Below are 21,422 nucleotides of genomic sequence, written 5' to 3' on the forward strand. Positions count from 1 at the left end.
ATAATGCTGACAGTGCCCCAAAGAGGGAAGACCCAGCTGCAGGTGAAGGCAAAGCATAAATCAGCAAAACAAAAAAAAATGGCTGAAATTGCCATAAAAATCGAAGATGACATCACTAGCTCCCATCCACTTCCAGGGGATCTTCCAGCAGAGCTGGTCCAGTTACTCCGTGCCAGGGATTCAAAACCTTCCCCCCAGCCTGGCAGTCAGAGAGGGTCCAACATCGGTGATGGCTCTTCCCCAGGTACAGGCATGGACAAAGCAATCTCTGAGAAAGCGAGAAGAATGGATGCCATTGCCTGAGAAACTGAAGATCTCAGGAACAGTTCCCATCCACTTCCAGGGGAAGAACATGCAGAGCTCGACAGGTTATTCTATGTCTCGCCTTCCAAATATTTATCGATGCATCAAGTCATAATTTTCTGCTCTGGTTTGAAGTGTTGGCGCTCTTGTATAATTTATTATGACAATGCTGTTCACGTAGTTATTTCCAAGCCCAAAGGAAGATTTGAAGCATTTGTTGCTCAACTTTTGATCCACTCTCTTGATGAGAATCTGGCCCTAACAGTATAGGGCCAACAGATGATCACAAAGATTCATCTTTTTGTCCATATATTTTTTTCATTGCTCCACCTTACTTGAAAAGGGGTCACTGGCTTCCTCAAGCTATGCTTGTTATACCACAACTGATCAGTTTTAATTGTAGGATCAGAAGCTACAAAAACCATGTAGATTGAAACAAACATGACAGCTGCTGGGTTAGGGGATAAAAGACTGGTTTCCACCCACAAAGGAGCACCGAGAACAATGGCAGGACCCCACCAGCCCAGGTATTCTGTGCCTTGCGTTCAAAACGTCCCCCTGAGCCTGGCAGTCAGAGCAACTCCTGCGGCAGTGAGGACTCTTTCCAGATCAATGGATTTCTGTGGAATCACCTCAAAAGGATCATTCCCAGCACAGCCACTACTGCGAGTTTCCTGTGCACTGCTGGATTCACTTTATCAGCGAAGGGAACTAATCCTTCCTCTGGAACTTGTCCTCTAGTTCTGCCATTGATGCTGCCTCTTTGGCCTGTGGATTGTCTAATGACACATGGGATCATGCAACATGTCTCTCAAGGCAATGGCCAAAAGAGTGCCCATGCAGCTAATTTTTTTTTCCCCAACAGTTTTGGCCAAAACACAATCACAAAAGCTTTGTAGTTCTTTCAGACTTTACAAGAACAATACGCTCCCACCACACCCGTAAAAACAGAGTACTCCTGCCTGTCAAGTGATTTGCAACCTTGTGATGCCAAACCCTGCATCCTTCAGCTTTCCTTTGGCACACAGAGCATCACTGGCTTCAGAGTCCACATTTTCTTACAGCTGAAATGCTGCCTGCAAGTATCCCCCCATGGGGGTAGCTGCACCAGCAGGTCCTTTAAGGGCACAGAGTTAAAAGCCTTACGTGTTTTATTTAACAAAAGCAAGGACTCCAAGTCCTGCACAGTAACAGGAATCCTGGTGTCCAGAGGGCAAACCCGCTACACCAGGGCTGCAAGTCAGTGCATTGTCCCCACGAGAGTTCACCTCCATCATGACTCACAGCAGCCTTGCCTGCATGGCCTGGCAGGTGCCTCTGCTTCCCAGGGGTTCAAGCAGAGTAAGGACAAAAGGCAAAAAAGGCCACAGACTGGTTGATCTGAGTGTAATTGTTAATTAATGAACCGCACACAACTCTAAGTATAGATAAGACTAGTACCAAAATCCTGTAATGGGTAGGGATCTGTAAATCAATACACTCCCAACTGGAAGCTTCTCCTTTCTCACCCTGTGGAAAAATTATAAACTTTCAACTACAAAAAGCAAAACACTTGTTTGAAAGATAATTGTGTTTTTATTTTTCTAAGCTTGCACTTGTGGAACATAATAAATGACCTGATATAATGACAACTTTGAAAAAGAAGAATTCCCCTCTCCCCAACATCTGGACAGCAATATATAAATATTTACAGTGAAAAAATAGGGAAGGGAAGAGAATGAAGTCAACATCAGCCAACTCAGTTTCTACACATCTGATTTTGAACATCAATTATTTCATTCAATTCAATCCTAACCAACACTTTCCTTTCACAGTACTGAGGCTTTAACTTCATCTTTTAATCTTATGTGCAATAGATACACTCCTGCTCTGCTTCTATAGTTTTCTCCTGTACAGTAACCATAGAATTTCCCTACTAAATTTTTTATTTCAGTTTGTTAACTTTGAAAACAACAAAAAAAATTAAATATAAGTTTATGTCTCCTGATACAAAGTTTCTCACACAGTCAAACACATCACAACACTGAAAATCAGCATAATGAAATGCTGTATAGCTTCTTAACAAGGACATTATGTCTGGGTCCTAATCTGTTGGCTTTAACAAAAGCTCTCTTCAAATAGAACAAGTACATATAGAAAAAATAACCTTCTTATTTTCTTGTTAAAAAAGGAAATGGTACTTTCTATAAACAAAAGATGCGATTTCCTTGACACAGATATAAGTAGTGGAGAGAGCTCAGAAAGCTTCAAATAAAATTGGCATTTGTTTAAAAGGATGATTTAAGAAGCTGATTGGAAGAGGTTCAATCAGCCCTTTTAGTCTGGTAATTCTAGAAATGTCAGTGTAAAAAACCCTACTTTTTTTGCTTTCTGCTATACAGTGTCACACAATCACATGACCGAAAACATGTTGCCTGCAGAAATGGTAGACACCAATCACGCACAATTTGGTTGCATTATGTCAACACCGATTGCCTTGTCCAACAAGACGTTCAACATCCTTCGGATACCGAGGTGCAGTCCTTAGCAGCTGTTTCACATATGTGAGCTTCGTCTGCCTCTAGTGCCCAATGATACCCGAAGCCTTGGCTCTCTTGCTTTATAATGTTCATTGAAGTCCAATCTAAAGCTAAGAAACCGAAGGCTTTCGTCAGAACTGGTTGTCAGCAGGACCAAGAATTGCTGGACGATACCCTGAAGGAGAAAGAAAAACCCAAGAGACAGCTAAGAAGACATCACTGGTGTGTTTTGCACAGGGATGCCAGGCGATGCCCAGGCCTGGCAAGGAAGAAGAAGGAATCTGGGAAAGGGCAAGCACAACTATTTATATCCAATTGTTAGCAAATCAGTTATGCTGGATTCACTCTTTCTGCAAAAACCCAGAGCTTCATTTTATCTTCAGATGTCTGCCATGCATGTCAGAGTCTCCAGTGCAAACAGCTCGGTCTTTTCAACTGCCCCCCTCCCCCTACCCCCCATGCCCTGCTGGCACCCTCTGTCTGGCTGAAGGCTCCTGGGCTGCAGGGGAGCTACCCCTGTACCACTGCCCCAGCCCTCCCAGGGCAGCCCCACCATACTTGGGAGACCAATTCAGGACGCAACCCGTGCCAACAGGAGACCTCACCTTGTTGCTGTGTTGCATGTACATTGCAGGCCAGGCCAGCATTAGACCACCGCTTACTTCAAAAATACGTATTTGGTGTAGGTTATGCAGCAGCAAGTAGCACCCCAGGACACCAGAGCATTTGCCAATTAGGGCAGTCAGTGCTACAGACTCAATAGCTAGACTCTATGCATTTGGAGCGGTTTTTATGTGGGACTTGCACTCAGCATGCGGGAGGCATGCTTCTGGAGCCCATCTTCCCATTCGGCTCTAGCCAAGTGTGTTGGGTTTGTGTAGCAGGGGAGGGGCTACAGGGGTGGCTCCTCTGAGAAGCTGCTCAAAGCTTCCCTGGCTCCAGCTCAGACCCACCGCTGGCCAAGGCTGAGCCCATCAGCAATGGCTGTAGCACCTCTGGGATAACATATTTAAGAAAGGGAAAAAGACTGCTGAAAAAACCTACAGCAGAGAGAGGAGTGGGATGTGAGAGAAACCACCATGCAGACACCAAGGTCAGTGAAGCAGGAGAGGGAGGAGGTGTGCAGGAGCAGAGATTCCCCTGCAGCCCGTGGTGAGACGGCAGGCTGTCCCCCTGCAGCCCAGGGAGGTTAACGGTGGAGCAGAGATTCCCCTGCAGCCCGTGGAGGACCCCACGCCAGAGCCAGTGGCTGGGCCCAGAGAAGGCCGTGACTCTGTGGGAGAGCCCACACTGCAGCAGTTCACAGAGGACTGCCACCCGTGGAAAGGACTTGCATTGGAGAAGCTCGTGGAGGGCTGAACCCCATGAGAAGGACCCCACGCTGGAGCAGGGGAAGAGTGTGAGGAGTCCTCCCCCCAAGGAGGAAGGAGCAGCAGAGACAATGCGGGACAAACTGACCACAACCCCCATTCCCGTCCCCCTGCGCTGCTGTGGGGGGAGGAGGTAGAGGAATCGGCAGCAAAGCTGAGCCTGCGAAGAAGGGAGGGGTGGGGGGAAGGTGTGTTTTTAACATATGGTTCTATTTCTCATTATCCTACTCTGATTTGACTGGTAACAAATTAAACTGGTTTCTTTTTTCCCCAGGTCGAGTCTGGTTTTGCGTGCGACCATAATTGGTGAGTGATCCCTCCCTGTCCTTGTCTTGGCTCATGAGCCTTTCGTTGTATTTTCTTCTTCCCGTCCCACCAGTGGGGAGGAGTGAGCGAGCAGCTGCGTGGTGCTTTGTTGCCAGCAGGGCCTAAACCACAACACCAAGGGACTGCAGGAGCTCCACAGCATGCAGGAAAGGAGAGGACTTTGGGAAGACAGGACTTTGGAAGGACAGGACGACTCACTTGAAGAGCTCATTCCTGATCTCCACTAAATACTAACGTGGACATGCCCGTAACTAGACCAACCCATTACTTCCAAAGATGACCGAGGCTGGCCAGGGAAGTCCTGCATGGAAAATCCATAGTAGGGCTCAGCAGGAACACAGTCCAAGCAGGCAAAAGCTACATTGCCAACTTGTAGCAATCCTGTAGAGCACACAAACTACAATCTATTCACAGCCTACACTTAAAGAATTTGGTTCCGTTTTCCTCTGGGAGGGAGAACTGCAATATTTGGACCCAGGAGCAAATTCCTCCCATATTGGAAGTCCTCACATCAAAGCTCAGGATCTCTACAGCCTTCAGAAAAGCCAGCAGTATTTTATAACCTGGGTGTACTACCCTATTTTCCTTCAAACTTCTATGTGAACTGAACTCTTTCGACAACGTAGCACTTCATCCAGGGTAGCTACAGCTTGGCAAAGCTATAGGCAATACAGAAATGGATCTGATGCAAACCACCAGAGAGAGGGACTGGGAAGTGCTCTGCACATGCTGTACAGGTGCTAAGTCACAACTATAACTGCTATAAAGAACCAATTGTACTCTTACAAGGTAAAACAAATGTATGGGTAACAACCCAGCAAAACCACTTCCAACCTCATTCATTTACCTAGGGAAACAATGCATGCTTCCATGTCTAGTATTTGTCTAAATGTGTATTCACAGATATTAAAATAAGATACAAGAAATATCAACAGCAAGAAGGAAGAAACCAGGCCCTACAGCTTTAAGTCAAACTCAGTATCAACATTATTAAAAAAATCCTAACTTCAGGCATGCCAAAGGTGATAAATAAGAGAAGTTTAAAAGTACACTACACTACATCAACAGTATCTCACATGTCAAAGTCAAGAGATGAGCTGGGATAGGGTTTTGGTTTTCAGTTGACCTGGGGTCTAATCCTGGAAGGCTGCTGTGGCACACAGTGCTGTGTCCCTCCCTTTCATCGCTTTCTGGAACGCTTTCCCTGAAATCTAACAGCTGATTTTTCTGGGGAATGGGAGCTTTAGAATCAGATATAACAAATTAAGACAAAGCCAGAATAATTACCATTAAAGAAGACAGCCTGTGCACGTTCCCCCAAACAGCTTACCCACTGCCTATCTCAGTGCGCTTAAAATCAAGTGCTAGGCCCCTAATAAGGACCCTTTCTGCAGTCTTTAATAGCAATGACTTGCAAAGATGGTGAGAAAAACCAGAACGCAGAAGGAATTTTTTTTTTTTTTTTTTTTTTTTTCCAGATTACACCAGAAGATAGCTATTAATTCCACTACTGGAGGAAGGAGGAGACTTACATGAAGAGACTATTCCCCTTTGTCAGGGGAACATACATGATCACAAAATGTACTGTCTACTGAGGAACAGTGAATACAGGCTTCTAAGTAGAGAAGCAAAAAATGAAGACCTAGATCCACAAACTGCACACGTGAATACAGAAGTTATACCTACTCAATATTTGAAATTGATTTCTACATATCAAAGCTCAGCATCCATATTAAAAAAAAATATAATCTAAGGGGCACCTGGTAAAAGTGAGTGAGTATTCGCAGCTGTGAGCACATTTTGGGTATTGAGTCTTGAAATTCTTTCATCCTCTTGCTCTCTTCTTCATCTTCTGATGCAGTTACACCCCACTTGCCCTACACAGAGACCAAACGAGTTAAGAGGTCAAGCATCACACGATGAAAGTTGCTAATTGGGCCACCTTCTGCCGAGCTAAACCACCATGTTTATACAAACCAACCATTGCCATAGAAAGCCAAACATGGAGCCTCTAATATTGAAACTATCAGTCCCCTTGGTGGTTGTACAGCACATGAAAGAAATCTGAGGTTAGCAAAGCAGGCGAGTCTCACACCAGCACTGCATGTCCCACAGACTGACAGTAGGGAGGCAAGCATGGAGCTATGGCAGTTTTTGCAAAAGGGTTCAGAACATCAAAGCCTCTTCCATTTTCTTCACTTGAGAGCCCTAAAGTTCTCATCCTCCAAAGCCCACTAGAGAATCAACTCACCTAGAGGTTTTGGGCAAGATAGAATGAAAAACACCATTCAGCAGTTCTGTTTGAATTCACTAGCTACTGCTGATGACTTTTACTTTGTCCCAACTACATTTTTCATTTTCGCTGTACCTCTACATGGTATCCAAAATCCTCCATATATCAAGAGACAAGTATATCTGCCTCAATTAATTTTCATGTTCTAGTAATATCATTACTGTACCTCAAGCTCACGCTGTTTTTTCCTCTCTTCAAATTGCAATCTCAGTTGCAACTCCTCCAAAGCAGCTCTGTACATTGCATCTTGGGCATTCTGGAGCTCTATGATCTGATCAAATACAGCTCGAAGCTGGTTGAGAAGTACCTGTGAGACAGTTAAGCAACAAAACAATGTAACAGTTGTACACCAAAAGAGTTTTAAGTTACTACCATTCTTCAGAACATGAGTAAACCAGATCTTTTTACACACAGCTGGAAAGACTGTTTTGCAAAGCCCTGAGTCAGTTGTTGCAAGATCACACAGATTCTTACGACCAAAACCAACCGGCCCACATTGTAACAAGTTTTATAATCAGCAGCTGTCACTGTGTCTAGGGAGTACCTAGAGAGCCTACCATAATAAGGTCTTATATCAGAGGAAGAAAAATGACTTTTCCCCTCGCTCCTACAACATAAGAGAAGGTAGTTCCTAACACATAAGCCAAGATCACAAAGCTACAATTTAATGCAGAGGAGACGACTTACCCTGGAATCGCTATCCAGCAAGCACCGAGCTATGATTGTGTCTAGAAAAACTTCATGAGCTGCAATGATGTGATCCAAGTCCTGTGCTTGTTGGACCTTGTTCCAGAGTTCATCCCACGAACATTCAAGCACCTGGAGCAATGATTCAGGATTGGGCTGTTTTGATTTGCTAGATGACAAGCTCTTTGAAATTTAAGACACACAACACATACAGAATATTAAAAGTACTTCATTTTTAAGCAACTAATTGGGTGGATAGAGTATACCTCAAATGTAATGTAATACTGCATTTGATGAATGAAATGGACCATTTCTGATGCCAGAACGTGACACTGATGCAGCACCCCAGAAAGCTCTGTAAAAAATCCAAAGAGATGGCATGTTAAAGACCGCAAGGACAAGCACAGCCATCAAACCAGCTTGGTAAACTTTTTTCTACCAAATTGAACACTTCATAAAACAGCCACTAATCTTGGATGGTAGCAGCAATACTGGCTGGCAACAGAGGCGCAAAGAACATTACACAATTAACTCCTAGAAAATGTGAGCTAAAGATGACGCTGACTGTGTGCTCAGACAGTCCTGGAAACTTGCTGAGCATCACACGTGAAAAAGACCCTCTCAGTCCGAAGATACCAAAATACAGTTAATGTCCCATGCATTCTTTTGGTTGAAAATCTGAGGCCACAGATTTGCAGTTGCTTCTGGGGCCTCTCACATCTCTTATCATTAGCCTTCAAACCGCAGACAGTATATTTTTGCATTACTTTGCTATACTGAGACCAAAAGAGAGGGTGGTTGTGACAAGGGTAGGGAATTTGTGGCTCATGTGGTCCAGGTTCAGTTCCCTGATCCACGACAGAGACACACAGGTAAGTCACTAACAGCCTCAACTGCTCACCTGTAAGAGAAGGTACCTCTGCTGCAGAAGGGTAATATAAAGATTACCATCAACTGCAAAAATTCTCTGGAACGAAGACACTCAGCCTTCTGGAATTAGGCAAATATCCAGACAGAGGAAGTAATTACTAAAAAGCTGCCAAAGTAATTTGCTACTGCAGACAAGCTATGAGACTACTACAAAAGGAATTCTACATTTTCATATCTTGAGATGTGTGTTGGGTTGGGGGGGGGGGGAGGGGCTGCAGGGGTGGCTCCTCTGAGAAGCTGCTCAAAGCTTCCCTGGCTCCAGCTCAGACCCACCGCTGGCCAAGGCTGAGCCCATCAGCGATGGCTGTAGCACCTCTGGGATAACATATTTAAGAAAGGGGAAAAAAAAGACTGCTAAAAAAGCGCTGCAGCAGAGAGAGGAGTGGGATGTGAGAGAAACCACCATGCAGACACCAAGGTCAGTGAAGCAGGAGAGGGAGGAGGTGTGCAGGAGCAGAGATTCCCCTGCAGCCCGTGGTGAGACGGCAGGCTGTCCCCCTGCAGCCCAGGGAGGTTAACGGTGGAGCAGAGGTTCCCCTGCAGCCCATGGAGGACCCCATGCCGGAGCACGTGGCTGGGCCCAGAGAAGGCCGTGACTCTGTGGGAGAGCCCACACTGCAGCAGTTCACAGAGGACTACCACCCGTGGAAAGGACTTGCATTGGAGAAGCTCGTGGAGGGCTGAACCCTACGAGAAGGACCCCACGCTGGAGCAGGGGAAGAGTGTGAGGAGTCCTCCCCCCGAGGAGGAAGGAGCAGCAGAGACAATATGGGACAAACTGACCACAACCCCCATTCCCGTCCCCCTGCGCTGCTGTGGGGGGAGGAGGTAGAGGAATCGGCAGCAAAGCTGAGCCTGCAAAGAAGGGAGGGGTGGGGGGAAGGTGTGTTTTTAACATATGGTTCTATTTCTCATTATCCTACTCTGATTTGATTGGTAACAAGTTAAACTGGTTTCTTTTTTCCCCAGGTCGAGTCTGGTTTTGTGTGTGACCATAATTGGTGAGTGATCCCTCCCTGTCCTTGTCTCTGCTCATGAGCCTTTCGTTGTATTTTCTCCTCCCCATCCCACTGGGGGGGAGCAGCGAGCGAGCGGCTGTGCAGTGCTTTGTTGCCGGCTGGGCCTAAACCATGACAGGATGTTACAGGACCATTCAATCATCTGAAAGATATTACAACAAGCTACTCTGTTCTTCATTTCTTATGCCTTTGCAGGAAGAATACCCCAACACATTACATTGCATCTACTTTAAATAGGATCAATGAAAAAAAAAAAACCCTCCAGGGTTGGCTAAACAACAGAAATTCCTCAACATTGATGAGTTGGATACACCTGTATTTCTTCTTCCAATTACTGATAGGAAAAGAGTGAGCTTGACACTACTGTCTAGAAGTGCTCCTTTAAAGCATTAAAATCACTAGCTGTTAAGACTTTTGGGGAATTCTGAATAAAGCTATCCTTGAAAGTCAATGCTACCTCTTTGTGGTTGAAAACCAAAAGACCCTACAGCTGCCTCCTCCTATCAGTTACTGTCTTCCATTTGGTGCTTGGTGACTGGAAGGGCAAGGTACTGTTTTGGAGTGAGAGAGAGAAAATAAAAGCAAGTTCTACTACTTCTTCATAAATCAGTGCTGGGTGGACTCTCCATGTATTTCAGAAAAAATTCTACTTGCAGCTTCCAACTTAGACATGCTAGTGAGCAAGAAAGACTCCTGTCCCTCCAGGCAGAAGGCAGTACAGGTCTTTGTAAACACACTTTCCTTTGTCAGAGGCACAAACTGAGAAATAAAACACTTGGCTCCTTCTGCCAAAAATAGCTGTAACAGCTTGGCCAGCATTTTAAATGTCTGTGTTACTGAAAACAGCCAAACCTAAATGTGACAAGCAACCGACCCTTTACCTACAGAAGATTGCTCCATGGCAAAGCATAAGAAAGACCCCTCAAGGCGGTGGGGGGGGGGGCGGCAGGTGGAAGGAAGGAAAAACAAACTTCCTCCTGCGAACAGAAGAACAAATAAAACCCTAGCAATGGGAGACAGCTCCAGCCTGGAGACCATCAGGTGATGAGAATAAAAATCTGTTCACTGCACCCTAGTCTCAAAGGGAACAGAAAGCAACAACGCAATAAGACCACTGGTTTTGAGACAAACAAGCACTTATTTGGGACAGGGAAATGACAGTAAACTAAATCCTATCTCACAGAAGCAGAAAGGAAACCTAGTCATTCTGTACAGTTTCAGAGATCAGCCTTGTGCACTAGAGCAGACTTTACAAGAGCTTGTTTCTCAGCAACCTTCTGAGGCCAAGATGTCCACTCCCACCCACCAAACAGTTCCTAATTATAAAAACATATCTTTGTAAATATTACTATGCCACAAAGAAGAGTAACCCTCAATAGCTATTTTTTACTGAGAGAAACGTAGATAGGTAAAAAAAGACAAGAGTACAGATGCTCACAAATATGACTACATTCTCAGATGAGAAGTAGGATCAAAAAGTCCCAGTCCATTAAACATACACCAGAGCCACTACACTTAAGAGCTTTCCTATTTCTTCTCAAACATCTGTTTCTCTTCTTAGCCTCTTCTGTTCTTAGCTAACAAAAGTACAGGGAACGAGTGAAGGCAAAACTAGTAAATTCAGACACGTGCATGTGTGAGACTTACTACTTCCAGCACAAGAAAGAGGGAGACAGAGGGTACACATAAGAAGGCATCAAGGAAGATGAATAAAAGGGGATGGAAGAGTAACGGCCTTTTTCCAGAGACATGGGATGTTTCATTTGCTCACTGCTACAAAAACTCACAACCAAGGATTAAGTAAAACAACAAACAGGAAACTTCCATTTACAATAATGTTATTTTATCTTCACCATCATCTACCATTAAACAGTCAGTCAAGAGGAGCAACAAAATATAAAATTCATCCGTCCCAACAGACTTCTTTTTTCGCCTCTTAACACACAGTTTAAAATAAGATGCAGCCATCTAAATCTAGTTTTACATGTATGTCATCCATTTGGGCCTCTCTCACCTGGTATACTTTTCAGAAGCTTTGCATTGCACATGTGCCCTTTCCATATATCAGTAAGAATATACTCCATTCGCTTCGCTCTCCAAAGGAAATTAAATACTCTTAGATAGTGGCTCATGCACTCACGTGTAAATACCTACAAAACAAACAAAATATCAGTACAAATTTAACAGACATACCATGTTTTCTGAAGGAACAAGAACCTCTTCACAGTCCATCTTATCTGACCCATGCAGTTTATTGGTAAATATTGTCAAAACAAAATCCCTGGAAACCCCAGAGCTTTTGGAAAGATCCTCCCTCAAGGGCTGAACTGAGTTACCTAACATTCAAATAGGCACAGGGCACTGCAGGAAGTGTAAGAAGGGGTGAACATGACAAAGCCTAAACATTTTGCTCTTTTCAAACTACATATGAAAATTCCTTCTACTGGTCAGACTCACATTTTGATGTCCTGTTTAAGGAAAAATAAAAAAAAAAAAAAGAGTTCTTTACAAGTTCTTTATAGAGGCTAAATGCATTCTGATGAATAGTGCAGCCATTTTCTCAGAAGTTCTAATGAACACTACCTATCAAATTTCATTTAGACAGTACAAATAGGTTCTCCTCAAATACATTCTTCAGTTCCTTGCAAATTATCCCAAATTAGCAGCTACAGACTAGTAATAATGAAAGAAGAGGAGCACTCCATTTATTAAGTACTTGCTAAAATCTCTGCTGGAACAAGTGAATTACTGATTTTCAGTAATGATTGTTTTAAATGTAGCTTTTCAGCACTCACAGTTAATTTATAAGAATTGAGATTTTTGGCTCAACTGTTTATACAGTGGGTGCATCCTAGACAAAAAAAAAGTCTCTCTGATCTTACACTCCAGAATAAAAAAAAAGGTTATTTCAATTAAAAAAAAATATTTAGCAATTCAATTCAGTATCCGAGACATGTTCACAGCCAGCAGTATGACATTACCGTTGCTATTGGCCCATCAACATGATAGTCCAAGCTGAAGACATCCCATCCAGTGTCCCCAGGAGATACCTGTATTAAAAAGATATGCTACTTTCAGTGTATAATCAGAGCATACTAGTGCTGCTTAGTCTTCCATTCTCCACAGCCTATGAAAAAACAAGCATCCACATCAATACAAGATACAGGAGTTCCTTGTCAAAAGTAGTAGATTAAGCAAAAATGAATCAAAGTTTGGCACAAGAGTGGGATTCATCTCACTCAAATGTTGATGTTTGTAATGTCAATGTTTTTCCATTGGAGCTAGTAAAGGAAATGAAGGGAAGGAAAAACTTCTTAGGCAGGACTCAGCCTAAAGTATAGAATTATTTCAGATGCTACAGTTCATCAGTTAACTCCCACCTTTGGGACTGGAGTTTTCCCATTAACTGAAGTTTCTGACCAGACGTCTCCTTCATGAAACACACTTTCATTGCTTCGCTCTTTGTAACTACTGGCAACAAAGAGACTACCCCCCCAGATTCTTGTAAGAGCAACAGCAGTAGGAGCTTGAACCTCAAATCAGGGCCGCCAGCATCAATTACTGTTAGACCCCAAACACTCAACTTTGTATTGTCAATGAAATGGCTGTAAACCCACAGCTTGAAATACAAATAGACAACAGGCAGGAAATGGGAAAAGAAGAGAAGACTCATTAAATGAGGTTTACATAATTCAAAGTAGACTTCAATGGAAAGGCAGGGAATGTATTTACTATACACACATATGAAAATTTTGTTTCATATAGATGTCTGCATGCATACACACACAAAATAAGGTATGTTTCAGGTCAGAGTCACCATGATGCAACAGACCTCCAGAAGTCGAACATCCAATCGTTTGAGAATCTCAGGATTATCAAACTGGGCATTAGTTGCCCTCACCGCTGTTTCAAGGATTCCAGTTAGATTATGCTGATATAAGGTTGTAGCTGGTCGTGCAAGCTCTGGCCTGGTGGTTATGAAACAAACAGTCATGGCATATTACTGAGATATTCTGCAGCAGCAATTTGGTAGTAACTGCAGCACACAGTGAAACACATTTCTGACAGACTTTCAAAACCTCTCGTATTACTCTTTCAGTCTTAACCACGAAGAAAATCAATGAGCAAAATATTTGAGCAGAATATGTCTATTCATATGCAGCTATACACCTGAACATCAGCATGAGAACTTTATCCTCATTTAATGCCAGTAATTTGAAATTACCAGGATTGCTAGCATAACTGTTCTGTAACTTGAGTTGCATTCATATCTAAAATGAGGCAGATTACATCATTAACAGATCAAACCAATAATTTCATCTCAGTTTTGAGAGACTTACTGATAGCCATCTCACAGGCTTAGAAGTGCTGGCAGAAGCACACAAACCCACTCCCTCTATGTAACTTAAACTTTCCAAAGAGTTGCAGCATGCAAGTAACAAGCACCTTGCACTGCTCCTCTCCGCCATGATCAGTACTGGAAAGCCTGTCACTACTTCTGCCTCAAATGTAATACTGACTCCACAAACCAACCGTGTTCTACTTCACACTAATTTTCACTTAAAAAAGCATGGTCATGTACAAATCGTCACCAGACAATGTTGATTTTGATTTACAAACAAGTTAATGGAAGCTCTATTACAAAGCCTGCCTTCTAAACCAAAGGAAAGCTTTTAAAAGGACATTTTTGATAGACTAAGTTTCATCAGTAGCACCAGCACGTAAAAGCAGTGAGCTTGCAAATACACTTCAAGAACTGGAACTGATACTTGTGGGTGCATCTGAGTGCTTAAAACAGAGGCTGGTGAGGCATCAATTCCATTTTTAAAAATGCATTGAGGGGTTTTGACACAATGTTTTAGACCAAACACCTCCAAAATATAGAAGCCTAACATTCACAGCAGTGCTAACTAGTGGCCTCAAGAGCCACAGAACTTTTCTGCTTAAACTTGCTGACAGGAGCGAGAGAAGTCCTAACATCCTTGAGGCTATCACAGGGTCAGCGTAAAGATATTTATATTAGTGCAACTTTTCAAGACATTGTGAAATGGTACCGTATATACTTCCTATCAAAAAGGAAGAACAAGTTTAAGCTTCAGGGTCAAAGAAAGTAAGCCCAAAATAGAATTTAAAAGTTGTTCAATTAAACCTTTGAGTAATAAGATACTTAAAGGGTCCTCTTCCAAAAGCAAAACAGTTTCTGTGCTGATCATGCACATTTGCAAGCATCACAAATTCAACATAATTACCCTTCCTACTCTCTTACTTGAGCAAATCCATTAAATGCCTGATAAAGTCTCCTTGACCAAGTAGTAAGTAGCGCCTCATGGCCTGCATGTGTTCCAGTAAATTGTACTTCTTATTGAGAACATCCAGCAGATATTTGCTGGTCTCAAAATAAGCTGCATCAATTTTCTCTTGAAATGCATTTTCCAGATCTGTGAACAAATCAGCAGCTTAAAAAAAAAAAAAAAAAAAAGTTAAAATTAGTATTTTTCCAAAACTGAGGCAAACAAGCTTTGGAATTGAAACATACAAGCAGAGAAACTGCTATTTATTCTGATCCACTGTATTATACATTTGGCATAGCTAAAGTGAAAGCAAGCCTAAAGCAGCCCATATTTCAACATTATTACTTTTAATCTGTGCCCAACTTGTATTTTCCAATAAGAGCTCATATTATTTCATCACTTTTACACAGAAAGTGTTTTTTAGCTTGCTGAAACACTGCAATTTATAGAAGCAAATAATTTGAAGAAGATCTAAAAGCTCAGAGTTAGGGAAAAGCTTTGGTGGGGGAGATCTACATCAGAAGTCACTTCAGGGGCGGGGGGCAGGGAAGAAATCAAAGAATCAGTCAGAATATTCAACAGAAAAGAGTTCCCCCATATAAGTCAGAATGAGAGAGGAGAGAATATGCTTGCGTTATCTGAGCGACAGCCAGCAACCTGATGTTTTCTTCTCCACCTTCAATGCATGGCAATCTTGGGGCAGAAAGTAGGACACCACCCTTTAGTAGGAAGCATATTTCACTCTCTTCTACAAACTACAAGCTTACTAAGAAAGGGACTGCAATAAGGCTGTTAAGAGACAGCAAGAAGTCTGGCCTCTTCAGGCACCATGGAGCAAAACTCCAAATACTGGACTGCCAACTATCATAAGATTCAGACCTTCTGCAGTATTAAAGGATATACTCCCACTTTCAACAATTTTTATTACACAACTATTGTTCTAAAGGTAAAAAAATTAAGATCCAGGTACCAAATTAGTGTAAGACAGTGCACTGCCTGCTCCAGCATTAGTTTCAACCTGTATTGCAGATAGGAAAAATTAAAACCAAGTTTCATGTTGTTCTGATGAGACTCAGCTTCAATTAATATAATGCTTTTAAACTGAAGAAATAAACAGTGGTTCTAATAAAAAGTTACTCTTTAATGAGGGAAACCTCACATTGTCTGGTTCAATGACATTCCCTGAGGTTTCCAAACACTCATTCAGTAACCTGTGAAGCTCTCCATAAGACACCAAAAGTGCAAGCATATGCAGAGATGTCAAAGAGGTGACACTTGTACAATATACATCGCTGTGCTCAAAATCCCTACACTAGGGGAATACTACTTAGTCAAGTAACATGCATCAAGCCTAGGAGATGTGAGAATTAATACAGCCTGTAGTAAGGAATCCTCCAAGTCCCCTTTCCAATCACTGACAGCAAACCAGGAGAGACAGCTCACCAGCAAACCAGGAGAGACAGCTCACCAGCAAACCAGGAGAGACAGCTCACCAGCAAACCAGGAGAGACAGCTCACCAGCAAACCAGGAGAGACAGCTCACCAGCAAACCAGGAGAGACAGCTCACCAGCAAACCAGGAGAGACAGCTCACCAAACCAGAGAGACAGCTCACCAAGGTCTCTGCTCACTCTGGTCAAGGCAGCGATCTGGTGTGATCTGACAAAGCAATTCTTGCATTGCTCAGGTAAGGAAGCGCACAGCAGTGTTCCCACTGCTGGGAAAAAGGGAAAACCATCAGTTTGTGCAAATCCATTTGTCTCACTGGTACAGGGCAACAGGGCAGTGAGAACATCCAATCAATTCTGACTTTCATCTAGTCTTTCCCCATCGGCAGATCCTGTCCTCTTAACTGCTGTCTTCAAAAGATGGGTTCAAGTGTGGCTGCTTGCATGCGTAGTGGTACCAGCCATCTGATCTGCCACATGGCTTCACTGCTGGCTTTAGAGGAAGAAGGAAGAACTTCCAGAAGGGGAAAAAAAGCTAAAAGAGGAGTTTCACAGACAGAACACAGTAAGTTACAACACCCCAATGATCTGTTCCTTCTTTCAAGTGTCTTTCCACAATATGCTGCGAGCCTAACAGGCAAAGCAAAAGAGGGAACAAGCCAACCCAAAAAGAGTTATGCGCTAATACCTTCAGCTACTGGACACAGAGGCTGGGCCTAGGACTGACCCAAGGCACAGGCAAAGTCAACAGGCAGCAGGCAATTGCCTAGTTTGCCTGTGCCTTCATCTCTGACTTCCTGATTTAATACATGTTCAGACAGTTTTTTTACATCATGATTACTTCAGCATCAAAAGGAAACTAGAAAAATATGAGAGTTAAGGTTCCAAAGCAAATTAAAGAAACAAAAAATACAGCCAAATCCATGAAACGTTCAGATTTAAAATGAGAAACAGCATCCAGAATTCAGGCTGGCATCCTAGCTTTCCGTCGTTTTATTGTAAGTAATTATCTGAAGGAACTCTCAGGATATTGTCAGATGGCACAAACAAGGATGACAGGATGTATTTCCAACATCACTGACAGAATGTTCTTTCTGGATTGAATAGGTAAAATGCCCTAATTACAAATGCAGTTTTGTGCAGAATTAAGGCAGTGCAATGCTATGAGGTATTTAGGCCACAGACCGTAAGCTCAGCATGCCTTCAGCATATGGCAGATATAGTGGATAACATCCATTTCTAAAACTACACTTCTGTCAGAAACAGGTATTCTCAGCACTTAAGATAATGTACTGGCTTTGAAGCTCTCATCCCCTATATTTGTGCAGATCTTCCATTCAATCAAGGAGAGAGAAACAAGTGCAAATTAAAAAAAGGTATTGGAAAAGCATGGCCATAAACGCTGTGTAAAGTGGTGAAAGTAGTGTAGCGAAAGAATGTTTTTGCCTTTTTCAGGAGCAGCTGGCAAGATGATGGTTCAAATGCATTTACAGCCCTTATTCACTTAACCCTGTCCCCTCTCTGCACTTTAAGCGCATCTTCAACTAGGCAAGTACTACGCATGGTACAAAAATCACATTATTAGATGAAATATTCTTGCAGACATGAATAGGATTTTATTAGAACATCTTTCATGGAGATACTCATGCTAGAAGTCCACGCTGTGAAGAGTTAATATAAAAACTAATCCAGGGTTAATCTGGAGGGGAAAAAAATAGATAATCCCACAAAACTAAGCTTTGAAGTTATATATAATAAAGTTATATTTGAGTACAGGAATAACAGAAAAGATATTGTACAAGATGTCAAAAAGTGAAGAGAAGGATGTTCTTAGAAAACTAAGTAAAGAACTTGACAGAAAAAAAATGTTTAGATAATTGTTCTCTTGGCAAAAGCTGGATATACTAGTAGGACATCATTATAGTTCCAGAAACTATGTACAAAATAGCATCAGAGAAATTATCCCAGTGATCTGTCTCTTAACAATTAGACTCTCTTTGGTATATTAAACAAGTTATAAAAATAAGTTATAGTAGTAAAATATCACCTTCACCAGAAGAAAGCAAGTTGTCCTTTCTCCCAGATATAGCAGCATCCTACACATTACCTTACCTTCTTTGCTTAGTATTTACACATAAAGTCTCCTTCTTTTAGATGTTTATTATTTGCTGTCTTTCATCATAACAATGTTAATTTCATTGCAAAGAATATGCCACCAAAGAATAACTGCAAATGGTATATAAGTTCTCATTCATTAAAACTGAAATCTCTTCTAAATAGCAAGAAATAACCTGAAGGAATTCTGATAGTTAAGTTTTGGTTTAACGTTCAACAGCTGGCAAACCCAATTTTAAGTAATCTTCAAAAATAATTTTACTAACCTTCCACATACTCAATTTTCTTCAGACATATTATGGTGGTAGAGTGCATGTACAGAAAGGCTTCTGTCCTGCCTGTTTTTACTGCTCATTCTCTTATTTACAACTAATTGATTATTTATTTTTTTTAATCACAGAATTAATTCAGTATTATTACGGAAGCATATGATGAAGTATATTTGATGAGAAGTCACGAGTACTAAATTCTTACTGCAGCACTCAAGAATATCCCTGCCCCCACCCCAGCCCTCTCAACAAGTCAGCTGAAGGCAGACTGGTTTTTGAATGGTTTCATTCAGAAATCCAGTACATTAACAACTATCCAGCAAACCTATCAAATTAAGAAAAGGAAGTTACATATATGCATCTTCATACATCTTTTGTAAAATGCAAGTATCCATTAAAATACCTATATTTTAGGGCAGATGGGACTTTTGTACTCCTTTCCACCCCACTATCCAAAAATGTCAGTTGACAGTCTAAACCACATGTTGTACAGAGCTCAGTTCAAAGGGAAGAAGCTGACTAACACGGATACTCTACCATCTTTTGAAGACTCTGCAGATTTTGCCACAGCAATCATCTTTGTGGATGGAGTTTGGTCATGACAAACTTGATGCAAGAAGTTTATGGATTTTCCTATTAGGAGGACCTGAACAAAAAAAGGATTTTTTTTTTTAAGTGATTTGCATATAAGAAAAAAACACCAAATAAAAAAGCCACCCACGACCACCAGGACAACAGGATATTTTGTCATCTTTCTGTGCTCTTAGCTTCACAATCCCAACCACAGCAATCCAGAACTTCAATGCTAACACAAAAAGGTTTTAAACACAAACTTCTTTCCCCGCCTTGAGATCTCCTTAAACAAAGTTTATCAGTTAGAGAATGGAAAGGAGAAACAGTCTTATAGTCTTCCTCAGCAAACAATTCTAAAATTCTTAAGACGATTATTTATTGTTAAATTTGGCCCCTATTTTCTTAATGGAAATCTAAACAGGAACATAGGGCAAACAAATCATCAGAAGATTAACTTTTGAATTCATACCTTTTTTGATTGCTCCATTGTAATAAAAGAAGGGATCATTGATTTCCTCAAAGTGTATTTGTCATGCCACAACCGATCAGTTTTAACTGTAGGGTCTGAAGCTACAAAAAACTGTAAATTGAAATAAATATTAAAACCAAAAGATGAATGTAAAGTCTCTCCCCTAGTGTTTCATTTCTGTATTCAGAAAACTAAAAATATTCTGAGTCGTTCTTTTAACTAAAAAAAACAAACAAAAAAACTTTTTTCATAGCTAACAAGCAGAGTTGTCTTGGCAATTGATATGTAAATTGTATGTTGACCAATATGAACTCTGAAGAAAAAAGTTAAAGAACAGCTCACATATTTAATCTCCTCTGTATGTTATGAAACCTTGACTACCTCAGGGTAAAGTGTACTATCTGTAAAACATCCACTATGAAATACAGAAGTGTGCAGCATTTTCTGGCAATTAGTTATACAGTTAGGGTAGGAGATAAAGTTCAGGATATAAGTATAATAAGCTTTTATTTTACTGGTTCTATTTTACTCAAGCCCTTGGATTTCCTCCTATTTTAACAGACACAGAACTGCAGAAAAAAAAAAAACCCAAAACAAAACCAAGAAATCCTGCAATTGAACTGGTGATCAAATGCTAAGGTCTCTCAACTCCATGCAAGAGAATACTTTCATTTGTAAGAAACTGAAGCTACATGATTAGTTTTATTAAAATAACTTGTGGATGGATTCTGTCCTCATCCTGTCAAACAAGACATAGATTTTTTGGACAAGAACTTTTTTTTACTGCCTCCAAATACCACTTCCACCAAGAATGACCAATTGTCTTTGTTCAAAAACTGCGTCTATGGTATGAAAATTGTAGCTTTCAATATACCACATCCAACAGTGATTTTCGGTATTATGAACACTCTTACAGTACACATGTAAATTTTTAAACAAAGAGTTGAAAGCTAATGAATGATACAAAAACCAAAAAAGACAACACCTCACATATCTGAGGAGTAGCTGGGGAAAAAAGTAAAGTCTATTTTACACTTCTAGCCATAAAGATCCATAGACGTTTCACACAAGTCTCCTAATGCTGACCTTAAAGATCAGCTGTGGGTGATATTTGTACTCATTTTAATTTTCACCCAGATGGACAATTTCAGAAATCATATTTCACACTCCAGTAAAGTTACTCAGATGTGTCTCAGAAGTGCTCAATTCATTTTTAAAAACGATTCTTTGGCTTCTTGGAATCAAAAAAAGTGTCACTTTGACAAGACTATACTGACTGGAGACAGGAAAAAGAGTTGGGAGAGCTGAAAAAGGCATAAAAACATTTCTAAGAAGAAGAAGGACAGTTACTAGAACTTGCTGTTACAGAAGTCAGAACAAATAACTCCACAGAGTTTCTAGAGGAACTCTGGAACCATAAACCTCTTCTACCCAATTTGACAAACTGGAGTTATTTATGAAGCTGAGAATAACAGTAGGTAGAGTAGAATATTCTGAACTTTATTCCAAATATAAGGCTTGCATTCTAAACAGTTACAAAGAACTCTGCATACATTACTATTGTTACACTAAGCAAGAAGAGACACATGAATTTGCCTCTCTTCAGAAGCAAGCATCTATTGTTAGTCCACCATTCTGCCTCTACTAAACAGACCCAGGATATGATTCATTGAAGACATACTGCATCATTGCAACCTCCAGATATCACATGGACTGAATCCATGAAGAGAGTCACATTTCATGTTGTTATTGCATATATTACTTACTCATGTGATACATTTCCATCACGGTCTACTTTTCAAATTCTCCT

At 41.3% G+C, this 21,422-nt stretch overlaps 1 protein-coding gene across 4 annotated transcripts in view; it reads right to left on the reverse strand.

The window, feature by feature from the left end:
* Positions 1–1,866: 1,866 nt before the first annotated feature.
* The window catches only part of TUBGCP3 (tubulin gamma complex associated protein 3), a 61,135-nt gene continuing 41,579 nt past the window's right edge, over positions 1,867–21,422 (reverse strand). For 2 of the 4 annotated variants that reach the window (XM_050901082.1, XM_050901090.1), the window contains exons 12-22: positions 19,613–19,723; positions 19,108–19,216; positions 14,715–14,904; positions 13,281–13,416; positions 12,430–12,498; positions 11,463–11,598; positions 7,766–7,854; positions 7,500–7,631; positions 6,979–7,119; positions 6,280–6,396; positions 1,867–2,997 (exon numbers count right to left, since the gene is read on the reverse strand). In XM_050901082.1, the coding sequence (XP_050757039.1) occupies positions 2,839–2,997; positions 6,280–6,396; positions 6,979–7,119; positions 7,500–7,631; positions 7,766–7,854; positions 11,463–11,598; positions 12,430–12,498; positions 13,281–13,416; positions 14,715–14,904; positions 19,108–19,216; positions 19,613–19,723 (1,389 nt within the window). In that variant the 3' untranslated portion in view covers positions 1,867–2,838. Of the gene's footprint in view, positions 2,998–6,279; positions 6,397–6,978; positions 7,120–7,499; positions 7,632–7,765; positions 7,855–8,898; positions 8,928–11,462; positions 11,599–12,429; positions 12,499–13,280; positions 13,417–14,714; positions 14,905–19,107; positions 19,217–19,612; positions 19,724–21,422 lie in introns of all 4 variants that reach the window. The other 2 variants (XM_050901098.1, XM_050901106.1) reach the window with 2 other exon arrangements.

The sequence above is a fragment of the Gymnogyps californianus genome, chromosome 1 (genome assembly GCF_018139145.2).
Source record: "Gymnogyps californianus isolate 813 chromosome 1, ASM1813914v2, whole genome shotgun sequence".
Classification (NCBI taxonomy): Eukaryota; Metazoa; Chordata; class Aves; order Accipitriformes; family Cathartidae; genus Gymnogyps; species Gymnogyps californianus.